The sequence below is a fragment of the Bos javanicus genome, chromosome 10 (assembly GCF_032452875.1).
Source record: "Bos javanicus breed banteng chromosome 10, ARS-OSU_banteng_1.0, whole genome shotgun sequence".
Classification (NCBI taxonomy): Eukaryota; Metazoa; Chordata; class Mammalia; order Artiodactyla; family Bovidae; genus Bos; species Bos javanicus.
This window is the reverse complement of record NC_083877.1, coordinates 66,982,171-66,995,055: the sequence shown is the minus strand read 5'-3', so window position 1 is coordinate 66,995,055 and position 12,885 is coordinate 66,982,171. Positions and strand designations below refer to the sequence as shown.

The window sequence follows — 12,885 nt, the reverse complement described above, 5'->3', positions numbered from 1 at the left end:
TTTATAACTCACATTATATTTCTCTAAGATAGCACTGCTATTAACAAATGTTTAATAACTGAACATTATGAACAACTTTGTGCTTATAAATTCAACATCTTAGATGAAATGGACAGGTTCTTTTTTTTATTATTTGCCTGTTTTTGTGTATGCTGAGTCTTTGTTGCTGAGAGGGCTTTTCTTTAGTTGTGGTGGGGGCTTCTCCTCGTAGTGGCTTCTCTTGTTGTGGAGCATGGGCTCTAGGGCATGCAGGTTTCAGTAGTTGAGGCATGTGGGCTCAGTAGCTGCAGTTCCTGGGCTCTAGAGCTCAGGCTCAATGGTTGTGGTGCATAGGCTTAGTTGCCCGGCAGCATATGGGATCTTGCCAGATCAGGGATTGAACCTGTTTCTCCTGCCTCGGCAAGCAAATTCTTTACCACTGAGCCACCAGGGAAGCCGGAAATGGACAAATTCTTTGACAGGCACAAACTACCAAGCTAACTCAAGAAATAGGTGACCTGAATAGTTTGGTATCTGTTTAAGATATTGAGATTATAATTAAGAGCCTTTAAATAAATGATTATTACAACTTACATGCTAAAATTAACACATTTGAACATTACCAAGTAAAATGCCAATGTTCATGGTAAATTGTGCTACATTTAAAGCATGTAGGATTTATAGTATAGCACTCCTCAGATGTTTGGTCTCAGGAACTCATTACATTCTTAAACTTTTTGAGGATCCCAAAGAAAATTGTTTGCCGAGTTATGTTTATTGTTGTTTACTGAGAAATTTTTAAAATATTCACTTTAACAACAAACTCATTATATGTAAACATAGTACTTTTTATGAAAATAAAATAGTTAGAAAAGTGGTGTTACTTTACCCTTTTGCAAATCTTGGCGTAGAAGACAGCTAGCTGAATTCCCTCACATGCTTCAAGACTCAGTCTACTGCCATACATTAGTTTTGTTTGAAGTATGTGAAGAAAATTTAGCCTCACACAATATATTGTTTGAAAAGGGAGAAGTATTTTAATAGTCTGTTGAAATATTCCTCTTCGATGCTTTACCACAACGCAGCAAGTGATAGTTTCTTAAAGATTTCTTGCAATGTGGAATCTGAAAATTTGCTGGTAAACTTTCCAACTCTCTTACTATGTTAAAATCCATTGGTCTAACTTGAGCTTTGAATGGATCTTTTACCGTGTTTGATTCTGTCACAGATGCATTGGTAATTTGGAAAATGCTGGTTTATTGAGCTTTGCAGACCTTCTTGATACTGGCACGTTATCTAGAATATTTGTTAGTATCATCACCAATCTCGTCAGAAGTTTTTAAATATTACAGAGCGGTCAAGTTCATGGTGGCAGATACAGGTTTTTCATTATTCTGATTTTCACTTGAAAGCTCAAATTTTATCATTAACCACAAATTCTGTCAGTTATTTTTTTAAATGACCACTTCATTTTTAAGAAGACGTTTACCACATTCCTGAGTTTGTATAACTGTAGTTTATCTGGCATTCTTTTAGGTAAAAATGCTGTTACATGAAAAATTAGTTCAGCTTACAGCTCAACAAATGCTTTTATTTTTTTTGAGATAGTCATCCCAATTCTGTATACACATTTCCCATTTTAACCCAGAGAACATTTTTTAAAAGTGTATGCAAAATTCAAAATTTAATAAAATTAATATTTTTACTATTTTTACTACAGTTGGTTAACAATACATTGACTACTAATACAGATTGGTGCCACTGACTTACTTCATGCTAAGGTACCAACAGTTTAACCCTCTGACGTTTGAACTATTACCACAGGTACTAACACAGTGAAAGAGGCAAATAGCATGTTAGTATTATTAAATATGATTGGACATGGTTAGTAGGTTTCATAATACTTTTCCAAGATAGCTGGTATTTATGATTCTCTCATTATAATCCTTTGTTTTCTAGATGTTACAATGCTAAAAATTGGTTCTAGTCTTTTCAAAGAAGAGGAAGATGATCAGGGAGGCAGCATTCACAATCTACCAGTTGTAACATCCCAGAGGCCATTTTATGATGGTCCTATGCCAACTCCCCGGCAAAAGCCATTCCAATCAGGTTCTACACCCTTGCATCTCACTCACAGATTCATGGTAAGCCGCGGGTCTACATGTAACTTTAAAGTAGTTTTATCTCACTTTAACATTTTATCTTATAGTTAATTTTGTTTGGTAAAAAATATTTTTTAAAAACCTTCATTAACCTGGAGCACTTTGGTTGCTTATAGTTTTGTGGTTGATTTATTTTATGGTTAACTAACAGTTTTAATCTTATTTCAACCTAATTTTTGATAATTGGGTTAAATAAAATTCTGCTTCACAAAATGACATATAATGAACATAAGTAAATGTGACTGTATATCTTGCAGTTTCTCTTGACTATGCTTCCAACTTTTATTTCTCATGTTAGTTTTATATAGAAGATTGTACGGATTCTAAAAGACTAGTTAGAAGGCGTTTTTTGGGAAGTATAATATAGTATCAGAAGGTGATAAGTACTATTAAAAAATTGTCTGCCCCTTTAACCCATGCTATGGGAATTTTTGCTCCACAAGTGTAGAGATTTTTCTGTTTATTGATAGCATTTGGAACAAGGTATGGCACAGTAGGCATTTAATATATATTTATAGATAAACAACTACATTAACTTTTTGTCTTCAAGAGCTAAAAAAGTTTAATATGTTTATTTGTTGACTGCTTGAGTTTTTCCACTGAGGACTTGAACAGTTGTCCTTTTTGAATGGTATGGTCCTGGCATAAATTTATAGATAAATATTAAAGGTGATGTTTTATTTAAAAAGAAAAACTTTTTATTGTCTCATCAGTAGTCATCATCAGGTGGTAGATCTTAATTTTTCTAATATTGTCAGGTACTTTATTTAGTAGTTATATTTGTGGTAGAATAAAGGAAACCCTAGGGCTTAGGGGGAGCCAGTAGTATACATGAGTGGAATACAGGTTTTCAAATGGTATCAATTTATGCTGCCTTATAATATATATATTTATGCCGTGACTATAAACCAGTTGCTTGGGCCAAAAAAGTATGCAGTCATTTATATCCATATTTGTAAATAAACTTTAGAAACGTTTCCTTTGAGGAATTTAATGGTTCAACTGTTCAAAGGCCAATTGTAAAATATTTTTTATGAAAGTAATATACTTTAAAAATATTAAGTAAAATACCACATTTACTAATAAATAAGTATGTATGTACCTTTTCATGAGGAAAAGAATAATTAGTAATTGTTGCTCTGATGCTCAAGTATCTACTGTTACCTGAAAGTGGTTGCTTCCATAACTTAATCCCTTATACAGACTACATTATTTGTTAATTTGTAGTATTTTAGCCTGCTGATTCTAAGAACTTTAATCTTTCTCACTTGTATTTAACCTTAACATGTTTGTAGGTGTGGAACTCTATTGGAATTATTCGCTGCTATAATGATGAGCAAGACAATGCCATAGATGTGGAATTCCATGATACTTCTATACACCATGCAACACACTTATTAAACACTTTTAATTACACAGTAGCAGATCTTTCCCATGAAGCTGTTTTGTTGGCATGTGAAAGCACTGATGAACTAGCAAGGTAAATTCAAGATATTTAGGAGAACTTCATTACTGTTGAACTTTGAAATTTAGTACATAAAGTTGTAAGACAAAAAACAAAATTATACATCTTTTGTAGTATGGAATTTCAGGAAGAAACGTTTAGTACAAATACAATACACCTATAATACCTCAGAACGTATATCTGATTTTGCCTGATTGTCCCCTTCTTTCATAATAATACACATATTAATTGTAAACAAGCAAGTTTAAGTAGTACAGAATTTTTAGAAAATGAAAATTGCCTGAAGAAGTCTTCTCTCAAATATAATTACTCTTAACAATTAACAGTTAGTCTAATTCCAGCCTTGAACAACTGCTGATCTGGGTTTTGTCACTGTAGATTAGATCTGCGACTTCTCTTTTAAAAAAGGGAGGAGGGAACACATTGAAAATTTTTTTAAGTACTATTTGTCATTTTGACTTTTTGACTTAATATACTTCAGACTTCTTAGGTATGTTAGTAGGTAGGTAGGGTAGGTAGGTAGATATGGAGACAAGAAAATTAAGATGGAAAAGCGATGGATGCAGAATCTGTATTTTTTTAAAAGAAGAAAGCATTTTATTCAGCTTTGTTATTTCAGCCAGCTTGCCCTCTCCTGTTGATTTTTTCAGCTGATCATGGTGCTTATTATACATTTGATCCTAGATTTTACTAACTCCCAGGTTATTTGAAATTAAAATCCTTCTGACTGATACTTTAGCTCCTTGCTGCTCAATGTATGGTCCACAAACTACGGGCATGGTCACCTGGGAGCATGTTGAAAACACAGAATCACAGACCCAACTCCATACCTTCTGAGTCAGAATCTGCATTTTAACAAGATCCTCAGGTGGAAGAGTATGCGTTAAAGCCTGAGAAATACCAGATTGGGTCATTTTAATATTTTAATTGGTTTCCTAATTTACACAATGTAAATCAACTCAGTACTTGATTTTTGAGTTAAATCAGTTTACTAAAATAAATCACTGTTGACTCAGTGTCTAACTCAGAATATCTTACATTATTAGAATATCTATTTCCATGTGCAGGTTTTTTTAATTGAAATATAGTTGTTTTACAATATTATGTTAGTTTCTGCTATATAGCAAAGTGATTCAGTTATATATGCATTCTTTTTTATGTTCTTCCCCATCATGGTTTATCATAGAATATTGAATGGAGTTCTGTATGCTATTCATTTGGGCCTCATTGTTCATTCAGTCCTATATATGTACTAGTTTGCATCTGCTAACCTTAGACTTGCAATCCTCCCCCACCGCTCCCCCTGCAGTTCTTCCTTCCCCCTTGGCTCCATGTGCAATTTTGATTTCAGATCGTTAGAATTGTTACGATTTCCTGATTGACGATTGTTCTTTTTGTTTTCCTAGATACATTATTTCACAGTCTTAGACAATATTATCCTTTTATTTTGTTCTTAATTTTTTATTGAAGTATAGTTGATTACAATGCTGCATTAATTTCTGCTGTATAGCAGTGATTCAGTTGTACATATATATTCTTTTCCATTATAGTTTATCACTGGATATTGAATATAGTTCCCTCTGCTATACACTAGGAACTTGTTTACCCATCCTATATATACATTAGTTTGCATCTGCTAATTCTGAACTCCCAATCCTTTCCCCCTTCCCCACTTGGCAACCACAAGTCTGCTCTCTATGTCTGTGAGTCTGTTTCTGTTTTGTAGATATGTTCATTTTTGTCGGGGCTTCCCACTCCAGTATTCTGGAGAATTCCATGGACAGAGGAGCCTGTTGGGCTACAATCCATGGAGTCACAGAGTCGGACAGGACTGAGTGACTGACCCCTCACCTCATTTCTGTCATATTTTAGATTCCATAAGTGATATCATATGGTATTTTGTCTTTTCCTTATTTACTTAGGTTAATTTTTTTTGGCTGTGCCCACGTGGCTTGTGGCATCTTAGTTCCTCGATCTGGGATTGAACCCGCACCCTTGGCAGTGAAAGCAAGGGGTCCTAACCACTGGATTGCCAGGGAATAATTCCCATCCCCCTATATTTTAAATTTGAATTTAAAATTACTATTCAGGAAATCAGTATTGCCTCTGATTCTAAATACTGTGACATCTACATTCTGAAGCTTAGGTTTCATAACAACTTACATGTATATATAGACGCAAAAGTAAAAAGACTGGAAGCACAAATCAAATTGTTAGCAGTGGTTGGTAATCTCCTTGGTGCGATAATATTTAATTTTTTTTCTCTTTATTCTCCCATATTAAAGGTTTTGTTTTTGTCCTCAGCAATGAGAGCACTCTTGCTGATCATTTTGATGCTTCCTTTCTTTTTAAAAATATAGTCATGATTTTTATATGTGTGTGTAACCTTGGATCATGTTCTGCTGATTTTATCCTGGGTTTTTTTCCATTTAACATGTTGTGAACATTTTCCTGTATCTTTGAATATTCTTTAATAACATGACTGTTAATAGTTTTAACATAGTACATTTTAAGGATATTTCATAATTACTTTCTTAAAGCTGTTTTGTTTATAAACAGTCATTTTTTGTGTATATTATACAGCATATAAAGATGCTGTTATTTGTGTATAATAGAAAAATAAACTTTGATTTTGTTATTGTTTATCAAAAATAAACTATTTGATTTTATTCTATTTGTTATAATAGAAAAATAAACTATTTGACTTTGTTACTTGATTTTGAGTATCATGCTTTGTGTGTATATGTGTATATATATATATATATATATATATAATATCAAATGTGAAAGTTTGATTGTTTTTGTCTTGTTTTAATTTTTAGCAAGCTTCACTGCCTGCACCTTAGTTCTTGGGATTCAAGCAAAGAGTGGATAGTAGACATGCCTCCGAATGAAGATATTGAAGCCATATGTCTTGGTCAGGGATGGGCTGCTGCTGCCACTAGCTCCTTGCTTCTTCGCTTGTTTACCATTGGAGGTGTTCAAAAAGAGGTCTTCAGTCTCCCTGGGCCTATTGTGTCAATGGCTGGACATGGAGAACAGCTTGTCATTGTTTATCACAGAGGTAGATTTTTTTCTAGTATTTTATATTCTTTTGTATTCTTCATATTCTGTCTTTAGTACCCATCATTGTGCTAAGACTGGTCTTAATAGGTTACTGATCTGGATTAATTTTATGACTCACAAGTAAAAAAATACAGTTTGAGAAACTACCCTGGGTTATTTCATTAAGACCCATGGCTTTAGTACATCTCTGTGTTCATGACCGTAAGTTAGTATCATCAACCCTACTCCCTTCTTATATCTGCAGACTTACATATCCAGTTGTCAACTTGAAATCTCTGTGTAGAGTTTTGATACACCTCAAACTTAACTTGGTCACAGTAAAGCCTCTGGGCTTTTTTTCCCCTCCGAACTTGCTCCTTCGTTTTTTGATCTTGATAAATGGCGTACTGCCAGTATTCAAGGCAGAAATGTAAGAGTTATCTTTGATTCTTCTCTTCCCTCACACCCCTAGCATCACTTCTGTCAGCAAAGTCATATCATGTCAGTGCACACAACACGTTCCACACCTCCACTAAAACCTCAGTCCAAATGAGACATCGTCTCTTAGGTGTTACGGTAACCTCTGACTAGCTTTTCATCTTCAGTTCTTACTGTTAATTTTTTAAAAACATAAATCCAGTCACTTCCCTCTTCTGCACAGATTCCTCTAATGATTTTCTGTTGCTTTAGAATAAAACTCAAACTTGTTGTCACGGGTGGCCAAGTCCTACATGAACTGACCTTTGCCTGCCTCTTCAGCCTCATCTCTTACTACGTTTTCTCTTGTCAGTGATTCTGGCCCTACTGACTTCTTTGTGTTCTTCAAAATCACCATGTTTGTTCCATTGGGCCCTTTTCATTAACTGTCCCCTATCTACTATAGTGCTCCTCCTCTTACCATTTGGATGGCCAGCTCCAACTTGCAAATCGTATCTCAGTTTAAATTTCACTTTTTCCAAGGGCCACCTTTGTCCAGTCTAAAGTAGCCACTCAGTCTGACCCTCTGTGTCACATTAGTATTTTAATCCTCAATGATGACACTTAGTATTTTCTTTCTTTTTTAAATTGGTTTTTCCTCTCCTACCTGAATATGAATTTCATGAGAACACTGACTTTGTCTTATTTACACTGTAGCCTCAGTACTTGGTACAAAGAAAGCTCTCTGTAAATACTTTTTGAGTATTTACAGTTCTATTCTTGAGAATTACCACTTTTTGAATATTTACAGTTATATTCTTGAGAATTACCACTTATAAATCTCAATTCTTGAGAATTACTACATACATTACCACTTTATGTAAAGTTCTCATTTATGTAACATACTGTTCTAATGCCTTATTGGTGCCTCAGATAAAAAGATTATCTATAAAAAGTACTGCTAATTAATCTAGGAATTTATCACAAAATAACCTAAATTCACAGAAAATAGATTAATTATTTTAACTATAATTAACCATTGATACCTGACTTATATTTACATTTTCTCACTAGGTACAGGATTTGATGGGGATCAGTGCCTTGGAGTTCAACTGCTAGAGCTAGGGAAAAAGAAAAAACAAATTTTGCATGGTGATCCTCTTCCTCTTACAAGGAAATCCTATCTTGTATGGGTTGGATTTTCAGCTGAAGGCAAGATAAATTTATTTATATTAAAGATATTTTTCAAGAAGAAAATTGTTGTTCATTATTTTATTCCTAATTAATTTGTTTAAAGATAATTTGTCTGTATTTTATGTTTAAAGTACTTTATTTTAATATGTTAACAGAACTGAAAACTAGAGTTTCCAGGCAAGGTAGCTGCTGTTTTATGTACAAGATGTCTTCTTCTGATTAGAAAACTTACTAAGAGGGAAATAAATTTTTCTGAAAGTTTATTAGCTAGTAAAGAGGAGATACAAGTACCTGTTCAAATTTTGGCTTTTCTAGCAGAGTCTACGTGGAAATCAGGAATTGTCTATTGCTGCATTGTTCACTACAGTAACCACCAGCCAAATGTGGCTGCTGAGCACTTAAAAAGTGGCTAATCTGAGTTGAGATGTGCTATAACTATAAAATACTTTCCAAATTTGGAAGGCTTAGTATGGAAAAAAGGATGTAAAAAATTTCAGTAATTCTTTTACGTTGATTACATGATAAAATGATAGTATTGGATATTAGATTGAATAAAAATATTATTAAAATTGCCTTCACATTTTTCCCCCTTTTCTCATGTGGCACTAAGAAATTACAAATTATATTTGTGGCTCACATATTTCTACTGAACAGTGTCCTGTTGCAGACCCAGTAGTGGGTTATGACAGATGTTTGAAGGACACTAAGGAGTGCCTTATTTTAAGGCACCTGTCAACCCTGTCTTCTGGCTTAAATATTTCTATTCTTGGGGATTCATCATTGGAAACTCCAGTTTGTTTTTAAAAATCCAACCATTTCTGAATGTGTTTTCTATTGAGATATTAGTCACTTATGCTGTAGTAATGTGACCATTAATAACTTCCATTTTTATTGGTTCGGTTTTGTCTTCCAATTACCTATCAGATCTAGACCCTGAGGAAACTGCTAGTAAGAGGGATGTGAAGTCTCAGATAAAAAAAAGGATAATTGGGAAATGTACCGTGCATTTCCTGAAATGGGGTCAGAGTAGGTGGGGAAACAGGGATGCTTACTTGTTCCCTAGGTAAGTTTAGGAAGAGAGCAGTGGGGAACTGTTGGGAATAGAACAGTGACGAGACCAGGAGAGAGGGGGAAGAAGAATACTAAAGACGCATTTCTCTATATCATCACCTTGCATCAGGTTCTGCTCATATTTCCAAGTCTCTCTCGACTAAGGAATCATCAGATTCAAGTTTTAACTTCTTTCCTGAAATTGGCTTTTTTAAAAACTGCTGTATTCCAGCAGGTGGCATAGTTTTCACTGAATTCATCAGGGTTTTTTTTTCCCCCTCTTTAAGTCATATCACTTGCAGATTTTTTTTTCCTTTTTGTTCAGTTAAGTCTTACTCTGTGGTTAATGAAATGTTATGGGAAATAATCTTGGATTATTTGCCCTTTTGGTTTTTTTGGAGGGGGTGTTTGTTTTCATTTTGAATTGAAGGTTAAGTGATCGGTGTGTATTTTTGAAAAAAAGATTTGTTTAACAAATACATAGCTATGATTCCAGGTGATTTGTTTTTCTGTTGGTATATAGGTACCCCATGTTATGTGGATTCAGAAGGCATTGTTCGAATGCTTAACAGAGGACTTGGTCATACATGGACTCCTGTATGTAACACAAGAGAACACTGTAAAGGAAAATCTGATCACTACTGGGTGGTTGGTATCCATGAAAATCCCCAGCAGCTGAGGTGGGCTATTAGAAAATGCTCAGTTGACTCTTTTTAAAAGTACTTTGAAATTCTTTGTATTGTGCCTATCCTGTCAACTTAGTTAATTTATTTGTTTTCCCTAGTCACTAAATTAAGAATTTCTTTATATTCACTATGAAGTTTTCAACCAATTGCTTGACTTAGAGCTTATTGAACAAAATAGAAATTAAGGGACTTCCCTGGTGGTCAGTGGTTAAGACTCGGAGCTCCCAGTGCAGGGAGCACAGGTTCAACCTTAGGTCGGGGAGCTAAGAATTGGAGTACATACATTAAAAGAGTATTCTACGTATATAAAGCACTATGATGAATGAATATTTTTTAATTATAAATTACATAAGTACTCATCCTGATGGGCATGTATAAGTGCCTTACGTATCTTGTCAGAAAAGTCCTTGCCAACTGAACTATTAACACATAAGGCATAGCAGAGCAGATAGATATACATTATAATCTTTTTTACAATGGTAGTGCATCTTCTGCTTCACTGTCACTAATATCTAATAATAAACACTTAACCTGTATTGGACATTTCATCATCTTTTTCTCTTATATGACACTTATATAACTACCAATAGTTACCAAGTATTTCCAAACTGAGGAATGAAAGTGAATATGCTTTATCACCTTTTTATCTTAAGGGTAATCTGTTTTCTAATATGGATCCTGTGACAAGTATTTATGCCACAGTTTCTATATTTTGAAAGTGGACATTTTTGCTAAGGAAAAATCTGAAAGGAGCTGATTTCACTTAGTGATTGTTCATTTAGTAAAGCTGATGTAGGGAGGGATTTTTGTAGTAATTGAAATATGTAGAGGGATAGTTTTTTTAGTTAATCAGGCCTGAAGTAGTTTTTTGTTTGTTTATTATAATATTTATATATTTATTTCGTGGTGTCAGCTCTTAATTGTGGCACATATGATCTTCAGACTTCTTTGCATTATGCAGGATTAGTGGCAGCATGTGGGGTCTAATTCCCTGACCAGGGATTGAATCCATGCATTGGGAGCACAGAGTCTTAGCCACTGGACCGCCAGTTGTTCAGTCACTCAGTTGTGTCCAACTCTTTGCAACCCATGGAGTGCAGCATGTCAGCCTTTCCTGTCTTTCACCATCTCCTGGAGCTTGCTCAAACTCATATCCATTGAGTCAGTGATGCCATCCAACCATTTCATCCTGTTGTCCCCTTCTCCTTCTCCCTTCAGTCTTTACCAGCATCAGGGTCTTTTCCAGTGAAGTCCCCTAAAGTACTTTTTTAAAAGGGAAATTTGGAATAATGTTATTCCAAGTTAACGGACTTTTGGAAAATTTATAATGTAGCAGTTTTTATGATATTTTTAAAAAGTTTTTATGGTGAGACTCTTTCTTTTCTGACAGGTGTATTCCTTGCAAAGGTTCTCGATTTCCTCCCACCCTTCCACGCCCTGCTGTAGCTGTTTTGTCCTTTAAGCTTCCTTACTGTCAGACTGCCACAGAGAAAGGACAGATGGAGGTATGCACAAATCTTATCTTGACACTCAGTTTGATGATACCTGCCTATAATACAGGCATTTAAAATTATTCTGATGACTTTTGTTCTGTATTCCTTATTTTATAATTAAATAATAGCAGCAGGTGGGAGGGAGGAGGTCTTGTGAACCCCAGGGTACCTGGTTGCCATCTCTACTTCCAGGGACTGTGTCTAAGAGATAAATGGGTATGACCATTAGGGCCTCACTAGGTAAGGCACTCACTGTCAGGCTTGGACAAGTTGTTAAGAGGATGTGCCTCCTTGAATTTTGTACCCTAGGCACCAGGCTTGCCTAATTTTAGTTCTAGCCCTGAGTCATTGATATCTTGGAACTGGTAATTCTAAACAAGAAACAAATCAGCTTTTACAAATCTAGTTTAACAAGTTCTCTGAGCATTAACCATGATAACTAAGAATCTTTAAAATGCTCTGCAGTTGACCCTTGAAGAACATGGGCTTGAACTGTGGGGGTCCATTTGTACATGGGTTTTTTCAATAGTAAATACTACAGTACTACATGATCCAAGGTTGGTTGAATCTGAGGATACTGAACCTCTGATTATGGAGCAACAGCATATAAGGAGGGCTGACTATAAATTACTTGGAGATTTTCAGTTACACAGAGGGTAGGTGCTTCTGCCTGCTACATTGTTCAAGAGTCACTGTATTCCACCCCCTGTTTTCAAGTACAGAAGATAAAGTCAAACCATAGTATTACATTACAATTTGAATTGCAAAGTAAGCTGTAGAAAGGAATGTTTCAGAAAATATTTTATTCAGAAACTGCTGTCATAAGATAAATATTTAACTCTTGCCTGATAGTCAGCTGATAGTTGACCCTAAGCAGTTGTTCCACTTTTGCAGGAACAGTATTGGCGTTCAGTTATATTTCACAACCACCTTGATTATTTAGCAAAAAATGGTTATGAATATGAAGAGAGCGCTAAAAATCAAGCAACAAAAGAACAACAGGAACTTTTACTGAAAATGCTTGCGGTGAGTAAAATAAATACAGTGGGGAAAATGTTTTCTCTAGGTTGAATATGTTAATGGTATATGAATTAGCAGTTTTCACAACCTACAATTCTTAAGCTGTATCTGGTGGTATTGGTATTTTTCTCCCTTAAAAATACCAGTTTCCCAGTTGATGTTGCAGTTAAAATATTAAAGATACTACCTCAGAACACAGGAAGAAATGAACTGTTTTGGTGCTGACTCCGTTTTTATTTTTGCCCACTGGTCTGTACTGTAACAGGCCCTGTAGGTAATTTGGATGCTTGTTCATAAAGTTTGAGAAGTGGCTCCAGCTCCTGCTCTTATCATATGCAATGGATAAAGTTTGAGTGTAGACTTTTAGATCTCCA

General features: G+C 34.9%; 1 protein-coding gene across 2 annotated transcripts in view; it reads left to right on the top strand.

The window, feature by feature from the left end:
- Positions 1 to 12,885, top strand: part of WDHD1 (WD repeat and HMG-box DNA binding protein 1) — a 53,620-nt gene that overhangs the window by 29,179 nt on the left and 11,556 nt on the right. For both annotated transcript variants that reach the window (XM_061428955.1, XM_061428954.1), the window contains exons 12-18: positions 1,939 to 2,123; positions 3,437 to 3,621; positions 6,429 to 6,670; positions 8,143 to 8,280; positions 9,836 to 9,992; positions 11,389 to 11,503; positions 12,386 to 12,517. In XM_061428955.1, the coding sequence (XP_061284939.1) occupies positions 1,939 to 2,123; positions 3,437 to 3,621; positions 6,429 to 6,670; positions 8,143 to 8,280; positions 9,836 to 9,992; positions 11,389 to 11,503; positions 12,386 to 12,517 (1,154 nt within the window). The remainder of the gene's footprint in view (positions 1 to 1,938; positions 2,124 to 3,436; positions 3,622 to 6,428; positions 6,671 to 8,142; positions 8,281 to 9,835; positions 9,993 to 11,388; positions 11,504 to 12,385; positions 12,518 to 12,885) is intronic.